This window comes from Phanerochaete carnosa (genome assembly GCF_000300595.1).
Source record: "Phanerochaete carnosa HHB-10118-sp unplaced genomic scaffold PHACAscaffold_9, whole genome shotgun sequence".
NCBI classification, from domain to species: domain Eukaryota; kingdom Fungi; phylum Basidiomycota; class Agaricomycetes; order Polyporales; family Phanerochaetaceae; genus Phanerochaete; species Phanerochaete carnosa.
This window is the reverse complement of record NW_006767636.1, coordinates 1,940,730-1,961,254: the sequence shown is the minus strand read 5'-3', so window position 1 is coordinate 1,961,254 and position 20,525 is coordinate 1,940,730. Positions and strand designations below refer to the sequence as shown.

At 56.0% G+C, this 20,525-nt stretch overlaps 5 protein-coding genes across 5 annotated transcripts in view; 3 read left to right on the top strand and 2 right to left on the bottom strand.

The window, feature by feature from the left end:
* PHACADRAFT_262572 (uncharacterized protein) overlaps nt 1-2,580 on the bottom strand; it is a 4,037-nt gene extending 1,457 nt beyond the window's left edge. Inside the window, exons 1-8 of the mRNA XM_007399822.1 lie at nt 2,086-2,580; nt 1,668-2,019; nt 1,534-1,616; nt 1,324-1,484; nt 1,087-1,265; nt 1,015-1,034; nt 692-963; nt 343-634 (exon numbers count right to left, since the gene is read on the bottom strand). Of these exons, the coding sequence (XP_007399884.1) occupies nt 343-634; nt 692-963; nt 1,015-1,034; nt 1,087-1,265; nt 1,324-1,484; nt 1,534-1,616; nt 1,668-2,019; nt 2,086-2,352 (1,626 nt within the window). The 5' untranslated portion in view covers nt 2,353-2,580. The remainder of the gene's footprint in view (nt 1-342; nt 635-691; nt 964-1,014; nt 1,035-1,086; nt 1,266-1,323; nt 1,485-1,533; nt 1,617-1,667; nt 2,020-2,085) is intronic.
* Nucleotides 2,581-4,157: 1,577 nt separating this feature from the next.
* Nucleotides 4,158-5,637, bottom strand: PHACADRAFT_262570 (uncharacterized protein). The gene is made up of 4 exons (XM_007399821.1): nt 5,349-5,637; nt 4,573-5,293; nt 4,386-4,510; nt 4,158-4,329 (listed from the first exon to the last, which is right to left on the bottom strand). The coding sequence occupies exons 1-4, from the start codon at nt 5,445-5,447 to the stop codon at nt 4,318-4,320; spliced, it is 957 nt and encodes a 318-aa protein (XP_007399883.1). The 5' UTR covers nt 5,448-5,637; the 3' UTR covers nt 4,158-4,317.
* Nucleotides 5,638-5,891: 254 nt separating this feature from the next.
* PHACADRAFT_262568 (uncharacterized protein) lies at nt 5,892-10,589 on the top strand. Its single transcript, XM_007399820.1, has 13 exons — nt 5,892-6,400; nt 6,468-6,595; nt 6,646-8,158; nt 8,225-8,356; nt 8,417-8,747; nt 8,802-8,879; nt 8,942-9,164; nt 9,226-9,249; nt 9,306-9,383; nt 9,446-9,605; nt 9,664-9,908; nt 9,966-10,055; nt 10,117-10,589. Exons 5-13 carry the CDS (start codon nt 8,504-8,506, stop codon nt 10,484-10,486), a joined length of 1,512 nt encoding a protein of 503 aa, XP_007399882.1. The 5' UTR covers nt 5,892-6,400; nt 6,468-6,595; nt 6,646-8,158; nt 8,225-8,356; nt 8,417-8,503; the 3' UTR covers nt 10,487-10,589.
* A 532-nt stretch (nt 10,590-11,121) lies between these two features.
* Nucleotides 11,122-14,578, top strand: PHACADRAFT_262563 (uncharacterized protein). The gene has a single exon (XM_007399819.1). The coding sequence runs from the start codon at nt 11,781-11,783 to the stop codon at nt 14,265-14,267; it is 2,487 nt and encodes an 828-aa protein (XP_007399881.1). The 5' UTR covers nt 11,122-11,780; the 3' UTR covers nt 14,268-14,578.
* Nucleotides 14,579-15,394: 816 nt separating this feature from the next.
* On the top strand, nt 15,395-15,953 carry PHACADRAFT_165414 (uncharacterized protein; the record flags this gene model as incomplete). Its single annotated transcript, XM_007399818.1, has 3 exons — nt 15,395-15,523; nt 15,581-15,838; nt 15,900-15,953. The coding sequence occupies 3 exons, from the start codon at nt 15,395-15,397 to the stop codon at nt 15,951-15,953; spliced, it is 441 nt and encodes a 146-aa protein (XP_007399880.1).
* Between the last annotated feature and the right edge of the window lie 4,572 nt (nt 15,954-20,525).

Here is a 20,525-nt window from a genome sequence, read left to right as displayed (position 1 = left end):
CTAATCCCCCCGTGTGTATTAGGTTAGATCTATACAGCGTGCTCTCTCCCTTCGCACTCAGACTAGTCCCCCCGTGTGTATTGGATCGTGCCCGCGTGCCGCTCGCCAGTTCGCGCTCGCGCAGCCCAGTCGTCGTATCACGATAATATATATGTGGAATTTACTCTTAGCTGAGCTGTCTAGACGGCACGCGTCTGATAGTACGCCGTCTTGACGAGACTGCCATAGCTGGACCTCCCAGCATCACCAGTCCCGAGTGACGGTTTGGTTCCCCATTCGCGCGCACAATAGGATTCGATGAAGACGATGAGTGTCACCGAAGGAAAGACAGCGAGATCTTACCTCGTCGACGACCTCGAACCCACCCCGTAGCCTCTTGTATGGGCTCAGATTCTCTTTAGTCCACGTCTCCAGGACTTTAATGGTCTCATCGGCTCCTCGGCGCTTGCCCTTGTCGCTGAGCACAATCCAAGCCCGCGGAACCTTCTCGTCCGACGTCCTGCCACCAGACACCCCGCCGACGCATGCATCGATAATGAGTCCGTCTGGCTGTGCATGCAGGACCTCTTCTATCTCGCTTGGTGAGACCTGCGCTCCGCCGACCTTGAGTGTGTCCTTTTTGCGCTCGACAAAGCTACGCAGCACACGAAGTTAGTATGGTGACGACGTCCCTCATGACAGCGAAGCGTACTGCAAGAACCCGTCCTTGTCGATGCGCATCCAGTCTCCCGTCCTCAGCCAGCCGTTGACAAAAGTCTCCCGTGTCGCGTTCTCGTTCCCGTAGTAGCCAGGGGCCACGGTAGGCGCCTTGACCCACAGCTCGCCAGGCTCATCGACGTCGGCCTCCGAGCCTTCCTCGCGCACCGTGCGGACCTCAGCGCCAGAGTTGATGAGACCGCACGACGTGTCTGGTACCTTCAAGCCGTACAGGCCGTCAGGGGGAGTGCGAGCAAGACTGTAAGTCTGAATGTATATCAGTAGAGGTGTTGACCAGACGGGCGCAATCTGGCTCACCAGCTCCGACATGCCGTACCCTTTGTCGCGCAGTTAGCGATGTGGTTCATGAAGAAAAATTTGGAAACAGACCTGCCGTCAGTGCTGCGTTGTTGAAGCGCGACTGGAAGTTGTCCCGCAGTGTCTTAGGAAGGTGCGCTGCGCCGCATCCAGCGCCGATAACAGAGCTAAAATCGGTTTTGGCAAATTCGGGATGGTTGACCAGCTGGTGCACGACAGACGGGACTAGCGCGAATAAGTTGACGCGGTATCTTCATTGGAGTAAGATAAAGAACGAGCGATTCAGCGGTTGACGAATGGATGTCTTACTTGGGGATCGCTTTCAAGACTGCACTGGTATTCCACTTATCCATGATGACGCGAGTCAAAGGGGCGATGCTGAACATGTGGAAACCGACGACATTCAGTGAGTAGGCATGGTAGAGCGGCAGGAAACACAGCGCGATTGGCGGTTCTTTCGGCGGGGTCAGCTAGGGGGAGGATTAACCGAAGACCGACAATTAAGGCTCCTAGACGCACCTGGAGGAATTTCACCTCCTCTTGTCTCCATATGACTGTCATGAGTACCATCGCCCAAACATTTCCATGCGAAGCCATGACAGCTGGACAGGAATTTTCAGTGTGATTCAGCAGAAACGATTATACCAGCCCACCCTTTGGCAGACCGCTGGTCCCACTCGAGAACACGAGGTATGCCAGCGTGTTCTTCTTCGCGGGACGAATGGGTTCTCGAGGAATAGGGCTCTTCCGGACGCGGTTGACCAAGCCTTGTAAACTCAGACGTCCATCGCTGGCAGTACCTTCCAGGACGTAGATGCGAGTCTCAGACAAACCAACTTCTTTTGCCGCAGCAAGTGCAGTCGGAAGCAGGGCCGGCTGCACGAACAGTAATTTCGGCTTTGCTGTCCGCAAGGCGTGTGTAAGCTCGAACACCGTGGCATACGCCGACAGGTTCGCGAAGGGCGTCGTTATGGCGAGGAGCGCATGCGCAAGCGCGAGGTAACTCTGCAACTGCGGTCAGCACAGTGCGTGGCGCGCCCCCTGGGCTCGAAGGCCTGACAGCTCACGCACCACGCAGTTATGGCTGAATATGCCGACGATGTCGCCGGCCTCGCCGCTGAGCCCCAGGCCGCCGCGGGCCGGCACCGCCCCGAGCGCCGTTGCCGCGTCGCGCACGAACTCGCAGTAGTTGCGGAACGAGTGCTTGAGCCCAGTGGCAGCATCGATGAAGACAGTGTAATCCGGGATCTGTGTGCCTTGAGGGGCTGTAAAGAACAAATCGAAGACGTTCGCGTCCGGGATGGGCGGCAGGTCTGGTAGTCGGGACTTGATGTGCATCGCTCAAGAGGTCGCGTACCGGTCAGCTGTCTCAGAAGAAGGACGGTGCAGTGAGAATGGAGACGGCCGCGAGACTTTATATACGGCATCTATAGCTTAAGCTAGCCCCGCCTCCACCGGATATCACAGCGCAGGGATCCGTTTATCGAGCCCGGCAACATTCGAAACGCGGTTTGAGCGTGAGAAGTCAAAAGCTACGAGACATATGTGCATAGCGCTTGTTGTCTGAGACTACAAGCCCGGAGTCATTGTCTGCTTGTCAGAGCCGATGCTAGCTATTTACCTCGAGGAGGTGAGCCACGGTTCTTGCTTGGGAAAAGGATCCGAAACCCGGATGCTAGTTTGCCGGTTACGCGAGACCTGATACGCAGGGGCCGAGTCGGCACGACGCGCCGTGCATATGATTACGGCGTGCTGACCTCTATGTATCGACGCAGTCTGATTGTGGTGAGGACCTTGGGCGAGTACTATCACCTGATGAGCTCTCTTTGTGGTGAGCATAACATGTAAGGCTGAACCCGCGGCTATAGGCTTCATAGCTGCCAAACTCTCTGGCACCTGACACCCAAGCGCGGGAATGCTCCAAGTGCTGGTGAGCGCGTTGCGACGCATGACATACAGCAGTGGACTTGGCCCTCTATCTCGAAGACAGACTTGCCACGGTACTCGGGCTTGGCGCGGAGCATGAGGAGAGTCCTCCTCATGGACGTGCCTAACGCGTTGAAGGCAACTTGTGTCTGCAAATCGCCCTTCCTAATCAGCGGGAGACAATCGCCAGCACAAGAAGTGAGATAAAGAACAGGAACCCGAGTACAAACCTGCGCACACACGCAGCTGACAAGGCGCATGCCCAGCCGGGCAACCAGCCAAGCAACCAAGCCGTCGACGTCGCTGCAGCTTGCTTTGCTCGCGATGTAGGCCTGTGCCCCCGCATTACGACTCTCGAAACCGTCAGAGGACGTGTAGTCGAGGCACACCCCACCTGGCACCCCGAGAGTCCTGGCTGCATACAGGTCAATCAAGAGGGAGAACGATATGTGTGCATGCAGGGGACGAGGTGAGGAACGAGAAACCTGCAAAAGCGCCTGTAGACCCCAGCGAAAAGTAGCATGGGCGCTCAATGCGCGTAAGACGATGGGGCACAGGAGGCATGAAAACATATTCTTCGCCCGCATGCTGTACAGGATGTTGTGGCCTGCGGCCCGGGGGGCAGCGGAAGTTGCAAAGAAGTAAGGAAAGGTTGAGCGGCGTGCTCCATAAGACTTGTCTGCTTCTTAGCAAGTCCATAGAAGTACCGCACTATGCGGCCGTGGTCAGCAGCTCTCTCGAAGATACCCTAAAGCTTGGCGAAGCTCAACATCCTTGTTGCATCTGAGGCGCCTGTCTGTTGATCCGCTGAAGCGCATCATCAGGCGCCGCGTCGCCCCGACATGACGCGATCGCGTCATGGTACTGTGATCCGCGCTAATTGGCTCCAGCCGATTTATAACGGACAATTCACTTGGTCCGACTCAGTTAGAAAGCAAATTAGGCAGGAACACGTAGTAATATTCTTCGAATTTGTTGTTAACGACTTGTGAATCTCCCCGCCTGCACAGTCCTACTCATAATATCGCACTCGTGGAATACCAAGTCCAGACACCTGAATCGTCATAGGTCGATCCCCGACGCAGAACCGCAGCGATTCTCGCTATCGTTTAAGAGGCTACCCCGGGTGTCTGGAACCACGATAGGACGCACTACGAAATGGACACATTCTCGCATGCACCCTTTGAGCCTCACGCGTTGTATATGCGATCCCATTGCAAATGATAGAATAACTGAAGGTGAATAGCACCACGTATATGAAGAGCTCAACAGCAGCAAAGTACAAAGCAACAGATCGAAGGAAAGCACTAACGACAAGGGGTATAGCATGATGGGCCCAGATCTTGAGATTTCGTAGAAATGTGACCGAGAACTGGCTTAGATAGTTCTCTGAAAATTATAGTCAGCTTCTAGCACAACACGCCAAGAGTGGCAGGAAGACTCACCAGGGCCAAAGTCCATCGGTACAGAATTAGCCTAATGCGCGTCCTGAGCGCGTCCCTGCACAGTGCGCACGTAAGACTGCCTTCGGCCTCATTGAACGCTGCCTGAATCACGCTCGCAGAGAGATCTGCCGTTGAAAACTCACGTTAGTCGTCGCATATCTTGCACTGCACTAGCGTGCGGACGCACCAGGCTTCGCCTTCCAGGACAGACTTGCCGTCGCGATGGCCCACGCGCCCATGAGTATTCGCTGCTGCGCGAAGCCGCACGTAGACGTGGACGCATGTCCCTCGGGTGGGGTGAGCATCAGGTCGCGCAGCTTCTCCATGAGCGTAGCCTGCAGCTTCGCGAGACGGAGCAGGTACCGCGCGCCCATGCGTACAAGGAGCGGGTCAGTGATCTCGTGCAGGCGGTATGCGACCAGCTGCGAGGAGACCACGACCGCGATGTGCTCGAGGCCGTGTTCGGCCGCGAGCGCGTAGATCTCGAGCGGGCGTAGCGAAGCGTGAGCGAGCATGAGCGTGTATAGCGGCGTGTGCTGCGCCAGGCATGCCGACGTGGACATGCCATAGGTCTTGAGAGCGATGACGGTAGCGGCGATGTCATCAAGAGTATGTGTGAAAGCGGCGGAGGACCAGCCGTAGATGATGTGCAAGATGATGTTGAAAACGGGCGACGGTTCGGGCACAGCAACGACAAATGGGGCATCACCCTCCTGGGCATTGTAGGAAGTGGGAATGAGGTCGTTGAATTGGTTGACTGACCGATTGAGGATGTGGGGAATGTGCGCAAAGAACGAGACGTTGTCGGCCGCAATAAATTTGATGTCTGGGGGCCCTGTACCGGCGTCGAGGGTCGGATGGAAGACAGTTGAAATAGAGATTTTCTCAGTGGGCCCTGGGACGGCAATCTAGTCGCTGAAGCATCAGCATCCCTGAACACGGACTTGTTGTTAATCTTCGCACCGGGGTCGTCTCCTGAGGAAGTGCGGGTAGCAGGTGATTGTCGACAGTGAATCCGTACGCAGCCGGAGAATCGTGGCTGTTAGGATCAAGATGGTCCATCTTCAGGCGGAGGATGGGTTCGCTGGTGCGGGGTCTTGTATAGCCCTTCTGACAATGGCTGAAAGACGCAACACACGCAATAACTCATATTTTCCAGGTCGCCCGCGGATCCAAGACAGGCCGTAGTGTCATGCGTCGGTCATCGTTGGCCTCACGATTGCGCCAAGGTAGTAGATGTCGCTCTCTTCGTCGGGAATCTCTGAGAGACAGCCTTGTCGTGGAGAGCACGCTTGAAGCCGTTTTGATCCCACTCCCTTCGCTTATGTAATAGCAGACGCTCCCGCGCTCGTGCCCAACCTAAACTAAATTACAACAGCAACCTTGCTTGGCAATTCACGCATATATTTTCCAAGAGACAATTACAGCAGTACCGTCGCGTGTGCACACTGCATTGGAGGAAGCTGCGCTCGCTATCATGCATGATAATTAATAGGGTTGGCGATATGTTCGCCGTCTCCGCTCCAGCCCGGTGCAGAGGTGTGCCGTCCAGGGCGGGTGGCAAATAGATCTTGATCAAACAAAGCTGATGCTGTCCAATGTGCCACGAGAAGGAGGTCAGATTGGTGAGCATGACATACGCTGGCTAAGAAGTTTCATAAGTCAATAAGAGAACAACAGATGGGCGAGCGAACGAGGAAACACATAGGAGAGATTCGAAGAGATTAGATGTTATGTATGCAGATAGCCAAGATAACGGAGACATGCAGCAATAGCGGATCAAGTCGGGGAGCAAGCAGCCCATACTCTATGTGGCTCACCAGTATTACACGTGTCCTGAGCACAGGGAGCAGCAAAACTGCCGTAAAACGTTCGTCAGGCCGATATCACAATCGACGCCAGAAGACCTTTAGGACTCCGCCGATGTTCAGACACCATCTACAATAGACATATCGTCAAACCAGAAGATCTTGCAAGGCTGTCGTCCTCAGAGAGGGTCTTGACCGTCGTCCCTGCCACTCAGGTGCGTACCCGAAATATATCATTCAGTTGAGCCCCGCCCCTGAAGTACTCGCTTACCTGGTCTTCAACCGACGGTAACCAGCGTGCCTGTTGTCACGACCTTTCTGCTTGGTGTGCCCAACATATTCGCATTGTTGCTCTTCGCCCAGCCTGGGCTCATTCAAGGCTGACGCGTTCACCTGGGCCGCCTGGTACCGCTTTTGTCATTCCGCTTCCGTCATCCCCTACTGCCTCTTACCCTAACATCAAGATGATGCGAGACATCAAGCACTACTTCTCGCGTTCAAAGGCGTTATGGCCTGAGCGCTGGCTTGTTATTGCCAGCGTGCAGCACATCGACAACGCCCCGGGTTTCGTACACGAGCCGGGCGCGTCTGTCCCGCTCTCGTGCGGCCCAGAGCGACTGCGCCGGGAAAGACTTTGCGACGCAAGACATGCCATCGTCCTGTGCTGCGTGCTGCTGCACCTTGCGCTGCCCCGTAGCAGGCAGTATAACGAGTGGGGGACGGAGATGAACAGTGGGTTTGCAGACACGTCGACTGTCATGCCTGTGTTTGTGCGGGTGCGGCGAAGTGGGATGGATTCGATGTTCAAGGAGTTCTGCGAAGGCCTTTTGGTACGGGCGTCGACATCCTCGGGGCTGCATAGAGTTTACTCAGCTTTGCATCTATGGCCTGCCAGAACAAGGCACCGGAGGGGACTGGTTGCCGGAGGCCGGGATCGACAGGAATCAACTGCGACGGACGACCAGTCGATCTGGAGCTTCCGGCACCTACTGCTGAGTCGCCCGGACCCTGACCGATGGCGATGATGTCGCCCTGCTTACTTGTCCTTGGCACAGAACGGTAATGGCGGATCAGCCTGGGCACCCAGGCATGCAGGACATCACCATGTCCCAAAACACACTCAATTCCGCACAGGGCTTAACGGGGAGATAAATTGGTGGATAATTCGTGGTTACGCGGTGACGCACGCTCCTGGACCTGCGACAATCGTTGTTCCGCCGTCGGGCTGGTATAGACGCCATGAGAGGCCCCACGGCTTTGTGGCGCTGGCGGCGCCGCCAGGATCGGGCACAAACCGAAGCATTTTGCCGACGCCTCTGCGAGGTTGGGTCACCTGTCTGCCATCTGTCCATAACGCATGCGCATGCTAAAGAGGATATGCGATAGTTACTAATCTCTCTCCAAGGCGAACACCCCCGCAAGCCGACACCGCGAAGCGAGCGATTGTCGTGACTGTGCACGCGTGCGCTATGCTTGCTATCGCCGCTGGAGCTCCTGTGATTGGTTGACGTTGTGGGCGGGACGCGCAAGAAGCGGTGGAGTGCGCGGTCAGTTACGTCCCGCTATTCAACCGCTTTGCAAACCGTCCTCACGCACTAGCCGACCCGGAGCGGAGGCCTCGGCAAAGTTGAGCCTCATCAGACCCCGTCGCGCACCGCGCATGAAACAGCGTTCGGGCAGAAGCCACCTCGGGCAGAGCCACCCCGAGCCTCAAACACCCGCTGGCAGACCTTAGTCGCCCTGGCGATCCGCGCAATTGCCCCTCAAAGGTAGTTCAAAATTGAATGAGTCGGGGCTGCAGGCTTGCCGAAGGCCACGAGATTGGGAGCTGTGTGCGGGAGTTATCTCAAACGCACACCATACCTGGAGAGACGCGGTGCTCTAGATATAAGTCGCGAAATGCGAACAGTATGAACCAGCTTGCTCTCGGGATACCACTGAGAGACGTACCCTAGAAGTCAGATTGTACGTAGCCTGTCTGCTCCTCTTGCCACTCCTCTTGCCACCTGATCTGATCGCAATTCCATGCAGCCCTGCAAAATCATCCTCTCGATGCCTGATATAACGACTGCGTCCTTGCGGTTCCCCGCCTTGGATAGCGATGCCCCATTGCCCATTCTGTCATTGAGGGATGCATTCCTGATCATCGTCTTGTCGGCGGCTGTAAGTATCAAGCCTTGATTATCTTTCAAGCTTTACGGTATGTTAAGCTGTTCCTTACAGGGAGTTCATCTCGTATTCAAGAAATGGGAACCCACCAAGTTCCGCATTCTCGCCTTCCTTCTGTTCTTCATACCAGCCTGTCTGTCGATGCTCTTAACCCCTCACCTCGGTACACCACTCGGGGTCGCCGTATGCTTCCTGACCTATTGGTCTGCACTCTCGCTCTCGATCATCGCCTACCGTGTCAGCCCGCTTCACCCACTCTATCAATATCCTGGGCCGCTGCCTGCCAAGATTACACAGTGGTGGCACGTATGGCAGGTCTACAAGGGCAAGCGACACCTGTATATCCAGCGCATGCACGAAAGGTACGGGGACATCGTGAGGATCGGTGCGTCGAGGATTACTTCCCCTGATGACTCTTTGCTGAGCACTTAAATTCTAGGACCCAACGACGTGAGCATCCGCGATGTTTCTTGTATCACGCCCGTGCTCGGCGCGCAGGGCATGCCAAAGAGCGACAGTACGTCGCAGATCTGTATCTCGTCTCTAGATATGCACGCTCACATGCCGACGTTTTCGCAGTGTTCTACGGGCGGAACATGTGGCCCGAGCGCCCGCCCCTAATTGGCTACCGAGACCCCGTGGAGCACATGCATCGGCGCAAGCCTTGGAATCGTGCGTTCAGCAACGCGTCCGTCAAAGAGTTCGAGCCCGTCATCCAGCACCGCGTCCAACAGCTCGTCGAGGCACTAGGCGACCGCCAAGGCCAAGTCCTCGACCTTGCGGAATGGCTCAGCTTCTTCACGTGGGTTCAACTTCGCAAATATTCGTTGTATGCGGTGGTACTGACAGGCGTGCATCTGCAGATATGACTTCATGAGCGACATCATGTAAGTAACCGCTGCATGTCGGCGAACTGGCCCGCAGCTAACCTGATCCCCGAAAGGTTCGGGGGTTGGACTGAGATGATAAGGGATGGCGTAGACAAGGACGGCCTCTGGGATTTGTTGCACCGTGGTCTGAGGTGTGTTTCTGCGACATCTGTGTTTCGCGGAGCCCCCTGTCGCTGACCGTTGCAAACCACAGGATTGGGGCCCTCTGGGGCGAGGTTCCGTGGACTTCGTACTACGCAAAGAAGTTTTCAAAGCTCGGGGAGGATAACAAAAAGATGCGTGCGATGGCGCTCGCCCGCTCTGAGCAGCGTTACGCATCGGGGTCGATGTCGAAAGACCTGTTTTATTATCTTGTGAGCACACACAGACCATCTGGGACTGGCTCAGTGGCGGCTAATGCAGCATTCGCAGAGCAACGAAGACGGTACGGACAAGGAATCCCCACCGCGAGAAATTGTCGTCGGCGACGGCCTGCTCGCGGTGATCGCGGGCTCGGATACGACCGCTACCGTCCTGGCCAACACCATGTATGAGCTCCTGCGCCACCCAAAGGTGTACAAGCGGCTACAGGCCGAAGTCGACAAGTTCTACCCACCAGGCGAGGACTCGCTCAATCCGAGGCATCTCAAGGACATGGACTATCTCGAGGCCGTCACGTGAGCGTTCGCCATCCCGGGGATTCGCGACCCTCCACTTACTCTATTGCGCCACAGCAATGAAGGCCTGCGGCTCTACCCTGCAGTGCCCAGCGGCAGCTCGCGCGCGCCGGAAGTCGGCAAGGGTGGAAAGGTTGTCGGCCCTTAGTATGTCTCACATTTGGTCGCCTCGTATTGCCAAACTCTAACCTGCGCGGCCGCGCCGCAGCTACATCCCTGAGGGCACACACACGCGCATCCACTCCTGGTCCGTGCACCGGGACGCGCGCAATTTCTCGTACCCTGAGAAGTTCTGGCCCGAGCGGTGGCTGATCGCGGAGGGCATCGAGCCCGCATCGGCAGGAGAGGAGATCGCGCACGACCCGAACGCGTTCATGCCGTTTTCGTTCGGGCCGTACAACTGCGTTGGGAAGAACATCGCGCTCGCGGAGATCAGGCAGCTGCTGTGCCACTTCATGCAGAAGCTCGACGTGCACTTCGCAGACGGTACCAGCCCCGAGCAGTATGAGCATGCGGCGGAGGATATGTTCATCTTTGTCGTCGGGGAGCTCCCTGTCGTTGTGCAGCGCAGGGACTGAGGCGATTAAGGTTTCTGGTATACAGGTTTCTGCTTTGATGTACTTTTAGCTGTTTAAAGGACTGTCACCACACCATGTAAGTAGGCATGCGCGAACTAATAACATGATGCCGAGCCGCCGAGCCGCCGAGTGTGCTAAGCCGCATTTACTCAGTACTGAGTATGAGACTCTGGAATGGCGACGGAGCTGCCTATACCGGGGACCAGCCCTCCGCGAGTTGGCAAGTACCCGAGTTCTCGATGCTGTGATGAATACGCAGTGGGGGAGAATAATACGACCGGTCACTGAGCTGAGTCAGTCTGAGCAAGCATCCGGCCTGCGCGGGCCCTATTACCAGAGCTGCACTGTGAGAGCTGCTGGCACTGCTGACACCAAAGCGAGCTTGCTCATCAAGCGCAATTATTGCAGAGAACCGTTGCCGTAGATACAGCGAGTGTGGTCATCAACATTTCAACGTCAACGCCAGCCGCAAGCCTCAGAGAGAACAAGAGAACAAGATGGACGATGTGCTGAAGCGTGGAGATGGACGCTTTAGGCTGATTAACGTACCAGAATTAAAGCATTTTGTACAATCCAATCCAGATCAAGCTCACTGACTCCGAATTAGGTAGAAATAGGTGGAAGATTCTAGCGCTTACTCGACGTCATTTGGTAAGCAAGCGGTACAGGCAGTATTTGGGACTACCGCAGCCTCTCACCACCTCTTCTGCCTGCCCCCACCACCCTACGGTCTTTGCTGCTCCTTTCTTTCGCGTATTACCCTAGATTGGACCGTTCTCGTCGTTATCTTCGTCCTCAGTTGGCTATTCCATCCAGCATGGATCAAGATCAAGTAAATAACCATTCACACCCGGGTCTTCCTGAGCAGTCGCCTCAAGACCCACGGCCTCGCCAACCATCAGATCATAGCGGGTCACAGAGACAGCTAGCTGTAGCCTCGCACTTGGCATCCTCACACGGGCTCGGTGCTTCAGAGACGTCGGAAAACGGGACTGCGTCGGCAAGTCTTGCCAGCCTTGCTATGCGCTCCCTTCATGTTAACCCGGATCCGCAGGCCTCGATAGACATCGAGTCTCCTGCACCATGGCTTCCGCTCAGCAATGTCGGCACGCCACCTGCCTATCCTGCAGACGAACTGGCTTCGCGCACGCAGAGCGCATCGCGGAACTCGAGGCGTGCGCGGGCAGACGACGACGAGGATGAGGATGAACAACGCCAGACAAATCGTCAGCGCATGCATCCCCTTCACCTCGATCGCGATCGCCCTGCAGATGACCACCATTTCCACCCCGATATGCACATTCATGCCCAACAGCACCGGGAGCAGCAGCAGCAACAGGCGCAGGCGCAACAGCCGGGTGGACCGCATCCTCAGCGCCTCCCACTGCCCTTCAACCGCATATCATTCACCGTTGACATCTTGCCCATCCTTGGTGCACCGCCGGGCGCCGCCCCTGCTCCAGGTGGCAACCCGCAACAACCCGCTCCCGGACGGGCGGCTCCACCCGTCTTCTTCGAGCTCAGATTCCCATTCCCACCCCCTGCTCCGGCTGCTGATGGTGCCCAAGGTGATGCGCCACACGTGCATCGCACTCCCAACGAAGACTTCAATGCCTTCCTGCAGTCGCTGCGTATGGGGAACATGCCGTGGGGGCCGTTCGCCGGCTTCGGCGCAGAAGAGCCTGAGGACCCTGGGCGCGCCAAAAGGCTCCTGAAAGGCCTGGAGCAAGTCCCGGAGGGGCTCGTCAAGCGCATGGAGCATGTGGGCACGGTCGAAGGAGAGCAGATCGTGTGCGCAGTCTGCTTCGAAAGCTTGCTCAACCCGGAAGGCGTGGAGTCGGCCGAAGAGAAGATGGAGGTTGAAGCAGAAGGTACGCCATCGCCACCCGATTCCGACGATGATACGTCGGACCAGGAGAAGAAAGCTGCAGAAGAGCTTGATGGTAAGGTCATTGTCCTACCTTGCACACACGTCTTCCACGCGTCATGTTTGCGGCCGTGGTTTACACGTCCTCATCGCACAACATGTCCGACGTGCCGTTTCGACATCGACCCCGAGTCGCTGACATACGTTCCGCCATCACGACGGTCTCGACCGCGTCGACCCGCGGCGCAACCTGCTGGGCAGGCTCTTGCAACCGCCGCCGCCGGTGCTCAACCACAGGCTCAGCCGCAGCCTGCTGATCAGGCTGCAGTACACAATGCTGATAGCACCCCGAACGTGGCACCACCACCACAACCGCAGGCCGGTGCAGGCGCCGCTCCACGTCCTGGCCTGGACGCGGGACGCGATATGCCGTATTTCGTTTTCGACGTTAGCATGTTCCCGATCTCACAGCCGCCGCGAGCCCCGGGCCAGAATGCCTCCCAGCAGCAGCAGCAGCAGCAGCAGCCACAGCCACAGCCACAGCAACCGCCAGCACTACAAGTCCCGGTATTTGGGCAGCCGATGCCACCACCTGTGGCGGTTCCAGGCCATCGACATGCTACTTCTGTTGCTCCGCCGGGGATCGTGCGCATGGATCGTAACCAGCTTGAGCAGCTAATCCTCAGTCGTCCGTTGTCGCAGCCAAACCAGGACGCCAACCAACCCGCGTCTCAGCCTGCTTCTTCCCCACCACCTCAGCCCCAACCCCAACCCCAACCCCAGTCCCAGTCCCATCCAGCCCATTCAGCGCAGGTGCAGACACAAACGGGGTCGCGGTCGTTCTGGCAGCCGTTCCCGCTTGGTGCGCCGCCTCTTGGTGTGCACAGCGGGGCGGGTCCGCAGGCCAACCCCGGCTCTGGAAGCGGTTTGGGCAGCTTGTTTGCCAATATGTTTGGTCTTGGACGAGGCCAGCAGCGCAATAGTGCGAACGCGCAGCCACAGCCGCTGCAACCACCGCAATCACCCCGGCAGTCGCAGCAGCCACAGCAGCCACAGGCTCAGCCGGCTCCGGAGCCTCAGCCTCAGCCTCAGCTCCAGTCCCAGCCCCAGCCAACCGCCGCGCCTGGCCCTCAAGCTCGGCGTCATCATCATAATCACCCACCGTTGCCGAGCTTCGAAGAGTTCATGCATCTCGTCGGTCTTGGACCTCAGCCCCAGCAAGGTCAGCAGGATCAGCAAGGCCAGCAGAGTCCGCCTCGGCCTCAGCAGCCTGCCGCTGCCGCTGCTGGTGTTCACCCGCCACACCCGCACGTGCATATGCGCCCGCCCGATGGACCGTTCATGGACAGTGTCCGCGATCTTGCTACTTCTGTCCTTGAGCAGCTTTTCCCTATGGGAGTCTTCGTACCTCTTCCACCCCGACCCACAAACGGTGCTGTGCACCCACCTCCGCCTCCACCGGGCCCGATACCCTTCACTGTTCCGAACCAGCCGCGTCCCCAGCAGCCGCTACCGGAGAAACGCCAGTGGACACCGCCGGCACCGCCGGGCCCGACGCTGCGCGAGCGCGTCGAGCGGAAGGAGCGGGAGCTCGGTCTGCGCTGCTCGGACATCAGCTGCGGGCTCGGGCCGTCTGACGAGGACCCGCTGCCGGTTGTCGACCCGCGCACGATCCGCCGGGTCGCGATTCGGCCGCTGAAGGGCCAGGAGCACGAGCGCGACCGCGCGTGCGAGCACGCGTTCCATCCCGCGTGCCTCGTCAGCGCGGAGCGCGTCGCGGGCTGGAGCGGAGCAGACCAGAAGCGCGAGGTCGAGGACGGCGAGGTGGAGGCGGAGGTGTCGTGCCCCGTGTGCCGCGCCGTCGGCGTCATCACGCGCGAGGATTGGAACGAGGGCGCGTGCGCGCTTGCGTGAACTATGCCCTCCCTTTTTATTCGGACAGCTGTCGCTCCTTCCCCCACTACTCCGATATAATTTAATCCGCATTTTGTTCCCTGTCCACGTTCATCTCGAGACTCGCATCGTACCCGCAGTCACCTGGCTTCACGTCTCGCAGCTTAACGATATCACATATTTTGCCGGGATAGGATATTGTAACAGTAGTGATAGTTAATGGTACGATATAGATATAATTCCTCGACAGCATGCCTTTTATATGCGCAGGATAACAATTCCACGAGAGTGCTCGAGATTCCGGAGCTTCGCCGTCGTAGTCTTGTCCCCATCGGCGCGTCGTTTTGAGTCACATGCACAGGCCGCTAATATCACGTGACTTGCGTGACATGGGCGGCGAGGGATTCTCGAGCCCGATGTAGCTACTAGCGTGGATTGCAACCTCTTGAGAAGTATTTTAGTGGTCTCGACTCTCGAAAATGACATGATCGCAATTCTTGACCTTGCGGCCGAGGGCGAGGCTTGCAACGTTGCGATTCTGCGAATTATCCATTTAGCGTGGTCACATCAGTCACAAACCACGTGATGGTAGCTAGTTCATGAGGCGCATCTTTAGCCTCCGCCTGGGCGGTGCTCGATCTCGACGAGTGCACAGGCATCCGCGGTGCTGTGCAAAGTCCGAGCGTGTCGGCATGTGCGGCCGCGTTGCTTGCAATGCGGTGTGCCCCCTCCCCGCAATCTCGAACATCCGCCGAAAATGTACCCTACTCTATAGGTGAGAATCATTGTTTATGCTTGCGTGCGGCTTCCCCGTGTTTTTACTAGGCCGTTTGATAACCTCTTCAAGGCTTCAGGCTTTACTAGGCTAGGACGCGGGCACGATAGCCGTAGTCCTGCCTAGTTTATCAGTTCCGCCTAATCCATCAGTCCCGGCTGTCCATAAATGGATCCATGCCGCCCATACGTCCATATATCAAATTGGTGCAAAGGTAATGGAGAACAGCCTTCAAGCATTAGCGGGGCTCTTTTGCCCGACAGCGCCAGAAGATCTTGCCATATATAATGTCTCATGCAAAGCGGTCTCGTATAATTCTGCGCATTGGAACTCGACTAATTCTATTCACTCCGCTCTCCAATCAATCACCATAATGAAGTACTTCGCTGTCATCACCGCTCTCGCTGCTACCTGTCTCGCGCAGAACATCGTCATCAACATCCCCGCCGCCAACTCGACTGTCAGCCCGGGCCAATGGGTCACGGTTGAGGTCGACAAACCGGTGCGTTTCAACTCACGATAGCGTCGGCGCAGTCAATGCTGACCACGACGTCTGCAGGGTGCCCAATCCCCGTCGACTGAGGTCGCACTCGTGCTCTCGATGGCGCCCTGCCCGTCCGTCGGGTGCACCGACCCTAGCTACAACCCGTCTAACCAGCTCGGCCAAATACTTTACAACGGGCCCTACAACCCCCAGTACCACCCCGAAACTGGTGTTGGAAAGCCACAATACCAGAACTTCTCGATCGAGGTTCCGACGTCGTTCACTAGCGGCGAGAATATCGCTCTCATCGCTACGCATATCAACTTGATCGGAGTAAGCACCCGTCGATTTGTCTGACTGCCAGGCGCCGTATAGCTGACAATTCCCTTCGTAGGCTGGACCTGAGCCGGCCCTCCAGGTCCTCTTCGTTCCTTTGACCGTAGTTTGATTGGCAGCATGGTTGGCAGACACTAGAACTTGCCTCAATGACTTCTTATGAGCCCATTATTTATGGACACCTCGTATCTATAGTATAGTACACGCATCCTATATTACGTGAATATTGTACATATTTAGCGTACAATAACGGGCTATACCTGCATAGCACTATAGCCTCGCAGTTTTTGCATCTTCTATAAGCACATGCCTGGCGAAGCTGCACGAAGTTCCAAAGCATCGTGGCATGTGCATTAATGAATATTGTGCTTCGGTACAAACCGCCCCAAAGTGGAGGTTGAGGTCCGGCCGTCGCAACCGTGCGAGATAGTCAGAACGCTCTTCAGTGCTGCGACTTGCGAGCCATCTCGATTGGATCCATAAGAAGTGGACGCAAGCTTAGAGGCGGCTGATCGCGTTCAGATTGAAGGTAGTATCCACTGGGTAGTGCCCCCGCGCATACTACGCCAGAAGAGACAAGCATTCAGGAGCATCACAGCCGCTCTCAGAGCACGGTCAAAAACGTCCAGCGTCGCGGGGCCCCAGCCATGTACGAATAATCCCGCAGCTCGTCCTCCGTGCAGAATGAGAACCTAATTCCGAAATCCCTTCGCTGCGGTCTGCCAGAATGCGCCGACATGCATCGTCGCGGCTCGGTAAAGCTGCAAGGGTATGTCGCTGAAGAAGTTGCTTGGTTAACCGTCCTGCGGTGGCGAGTTAGTGATCACGTCACGAGTGCAGCGTACACGAGAAGAAATTTAAAATCACGTTGAGGAAGGAGCCCTTGGGCCCAACATAAGCTTTCTTTGCCCTTAAACTTGGGCGGGGTGTGGTTATTGTACCCTGTCTTCTGATACTTCTGCTTTTTTGCAACGCGAATTCATTAACGAGGTCGACCTACTTCCTGAAGAACGCGTCGCAGAGCAGAACGCCGATCTCCGTTGTGAAGACCTCTATGGTGTCCTGAGGAAAGAGTTACTTGATCAGTGGCCGAGAGAGAGGGGGAGAGGGGTGGAGCAAGCAAGCAACTCACAGCTTCGACAATTTAGCCTGAAAGACTGGTCAAGCCGGGGGACAAAGCTGAGCCTGCAAAGGCAGACACAGCTAACGCAACCAGGACAAAAATAAATTCGTGGCTGCTAAAGGACACTCCGGAAAATTGACAGCGGAAAAACATGAACTCGTATGACACAGCGCGTCGCAGACAGGGTCCGCAGAGAAGCGTCAGGCACAACGCACCTATAGGCCGGGATACATCAAGAGCTGAAGCAACAACTAGCTGATTCACGGAATGTCATCAATACCACCACCTTCATTGTTCTGAAGCATATCACGCACGCGGACTCCTTTGGGTACTCGGATCATGACGCTTGGCAGGGTCAGCTCTCACGCGAAATTTCCTATCAACTTTGCAGAGTATCCATAGTTATGGCGTTCGATTTTGTAGAGGCTTCGTCAGTAGTGGAAGTGTGCCCAGTGCAAAGTCGCTGAGACTGCACATCTCACTTTGATGTCCGACGCAGTCTCCGTCCGGCGAAGTCCGGGCCCGCTGGGCCCGCTTCCGCTTGCCTGCACGAGAGAAATCTGCTACTTTTTTGTCGCATAAAATATGCATAAACAGCTTCAAAAAATAATTAAGAAATTGTTGTATTTTTGGTTACCAGACAGACTGTATTTTCTCCACGAAAATTGGCCATAAAAATTCACCCTGCTCTTAGAACTTGTATGCTACTCAGTTGGTCAAATCTTTTCTCCGAAAAATCTCTGGCTGTTTTTGCGCATTTTTTCTCCTACAGTAGCTCGCCTTTCTGTGTCTAGAGAACATCTCTTGCTTCTGAACATTTTCTTAAAATTTAGTTCCACGAAAAGCTTGGACTTTTTCTCTTGAAACCACTGTGGAGAAAAGTCGGGATGTTTTCAGTGAGGAAAGCTCATCGCCCACCGCGCCCGCTGCCCGCCCACTGCCCGCCCGCTGCCCGCCCACTGCCCGCCCACTGCCCGCCCACTGTGCGCCCACTGTGCGCCTGCTGCCCGCCCACTGCCCACCCACTGTGCGCCCACTGTGCGCTCGCTGCCCGCCCCGTCTGTCGCCCCACAGATAAGGCAACCGGCAACCCGGCTACTCGGCAACCCAGCAACCCGGCAACGAGCCGCGTCAGGCCCAGACCATCTATCAAACCGTCGGGCGAGGGCGGCACTCGGCGGCACCCGCCGACGCTGTGGCGTCCCGACACACGTATCAATCTAACCGGAACATTAGGTGCCTAAAGTGACCGGGCTCAACGAAACAGGCGTTTTGGCGTCTAGGATAACCGAGCTCAACGAAACAGGCATTTTGGCGTCTAGGATAACCGGGCTCAACGAAACAGGCAGGTCACCCTCCTCCGCGCCTATTTCGCTGAGCCCAGCTATAGACGCTTCCTGTTTCTTTCAGCTCGGTTACGCTAGTCTCCTGCCTCCGCTCGTCCGCTCGTCTGCACGTCCAACTCGACACAAGTGCCACCGGTTGTACTGGTGACATTTTAATTCCGATTTTTCGAGCGCCGCAGAGATCTTCGCCAGGCTATTGCTCTCTCAATGGCAGCAAAGTGGGCATTGATTCTGGCTGCAGCATATTCATCTCTGGCATCATTACACTCATAGCGCACTTGGAAGAATTTCATAAGCTCTGATTGTCCTGGAGTATATAAATGATCATTAAAGGCATCATTCCAGTTGTTCACTTCTGACTTGAAATTTTTACCAGTGCAAGAGAGTGAAATGGAGGAGACTTCCTACGAGCCTCGATTCATCACGAAGAAGTTGCTATGGCGGACGGCAGAGTTGGACAAACATCTCTCTATAATCGACTCTGAAGTCCAAGCGGACAAGCAGCTGAGCCGTAGAACTGCAAAGCGTGTTCCCAGAACGCGCACTGCTGACAATCCTCCGGTATCTACATGAGAAGCTATAACAGGGTTGCCGCAATCCTTCTATGAACCAAGCTTTCTAGAACGGCGCAGAATGCGGTTGAAGCCAAAGAAGGACGTTGTAGCGTGGCAAAATGTCATGGTAATCGGGAGGCGTTAGGTAAGAGATGAGGTGTTGGACCTAATTGCGAGTTTCTTATTGTCTTCCATCTCAAAACAGGGCCATAATCACAGCCCACACGCGAGCGGCAGAGAGCGCTTCAACAGCGAGTCTCGGTATAGCCTGCTATCGCGACGAGTCAGCGCTCGGAAGCAAAGTTTTCGGCTGTTCTCGATCGTCATTCCCTTTTCCATACGCACAGATATTTCCTTTCTTTTCTTATGCTATTGTATTTTTATGGGCTTACAATCTCCTTTCGTCTAGTCTTTATGACCGCAGTCCCTTCTACTTGTAGCTAGGTTAGATCATATTAGACCAGGCCTCAGGTAGCATAGCCTGGCGAGCGCACCCGATAAGTAGACGAATTCCTAAGCAAAAAAGGAGAGACGTGTTCTATTGACCAATACTGGTTGGCTGTGAAGAAGTGGTCCCGCGGGCTCAGCTTGTTGTCAAAGGTCGTCAAACTAGACCAGTGTGCTAGGGAGTTGCCGCGCCGCACTTACCCTCGCGCTTTCTTCATAGATCTCGCGCAGAATACATTATCCTCGCAGCCGTCTTGGGCTTGGCGCAGGCGTCTTCAGGAGGTGTCTTGGGCTTGATGGGAACTGCCTCGGGCTGGAGCGTGGCGGCTGAGACAACCAACCTGGAATATCTAGTCATATATACAAAGATCTCTGCGTGTTCATTGGGAGAGTATGCCGGACGACGCATTCGACGTGTCTGCAAGCCGCGAGGGGTTTTAAGCGTCAGGCTGATTGGGCGCTTTGAGTATAATATTGTCATTTTATTGCATAGCGTGCCGGGCCTTGGCACGCACTTCGTGGTCCGCGCGAACGCGGTGTCGACCTGCGGGAGCATTCATTCGCGTGCAACGCGTGCGCGATCGCGAAGAGCGTGTACGCGAACTCGAGCCCCGCCAGCGCAACTCGCGCGCCCAGCCATCTGTACGGCGGCTCAGCAGTGGGCGCGCTAGAGCGCTCGTGCGATCATGCTTTAGATAACCGTTTCACCTGCGTTGCAGGGAGTCAAGGACTTGCACGCGCGCAGTATCGAATGATCGTACGCGTTGGAGGGAAGGCTGGAGAGATGTAAAATTGTGTGTGCATCATCGAAATGGTGGAGGATAAAAGTAGCGGCGAAGAGGAGGGAAGATCTCGTGTAAAACAGAATGTCTCAAGTAGCCAGTTCAGGTAGTCTTGTAAAGATATCAACGCAACCTGCTTGTGCGCACCACTCCATGCTCGCTCACAATCCGCTCAAACGACGTGCCGCCGAAGAGCTACTCCCCCTACATTCCCCTAAACGGAGCCGGACATCCCAGCACCCAATTACCTTCTCAGAGCTTTCCGCCCGTTGGACCAGTATTGGCGAAGAAGTCATGAAACTTTTACACGACACAGGCTTCTCCGCTTTCATGTCGTTTAAGGAGGCTCTCAGTGATTTCATTTTCGGTTCTAAGCGCAGGAAGCCAACATGGCCACGGGCGCAGTCGCAAGAACGTCTCAAGCTGCAGGCA

Excerpts from the sequence above, each read along its gene's own strand:
- PHACADRAFT_262570 (XM_007399821.1), bottom strand. The coding sequence starts at position 5,447 with ATGGACCATCTTGATCCTAACAGCCACGATTCTCCGGCTGCGTACGGA. Across the intron at positions 5,294-5,348 it reads TTCCTCAGGAGACGACCCCG|ATTGCCGTCCCAGGGCCCAC; the intron begins GTGCGAAGATTA and ends TTCAGCGACTAG. Across the intron at positions 4,511-4,572 it reads GTCCTGGAAGGCGAAGCCTG|ATCTCTCTGCGAGCGTGATT; the intron begins GTGCGTCCGCAC and ends TTTCAACGGCAG.
- PHACADRAFT_262568 (XM_007399820.1), top strand. The coding sequence starts at position 8,504 with ATGCTCTTAACCCCTCACCTCGGTACACCACTCGGGGTCGCCGTATGC. Across the intron at positions 8,880-8,941 it reads GGGCATGCCAAAGAGCGACA|TGTTCTACGGGCGGAACATG; the intron begins GTACGTCGCAGA and ends ACGTTTTCGCAG. Across the intron at positions 9,250-9,305 it reads GACTTCATGAGCGACATCAT|GTTCGGGGGTTGGACTGAGA; the intron begins GTAAGTAACCGC and ends GATCCCCGAAAG.
- PHACADRAFT_262563 (XM_007399819.1), top strand. The coding sequence starts at position 11,781 with ATGCACATTCATGCCCAACAGCACCGGGAGCAGCAGCAGCAACAGGCG.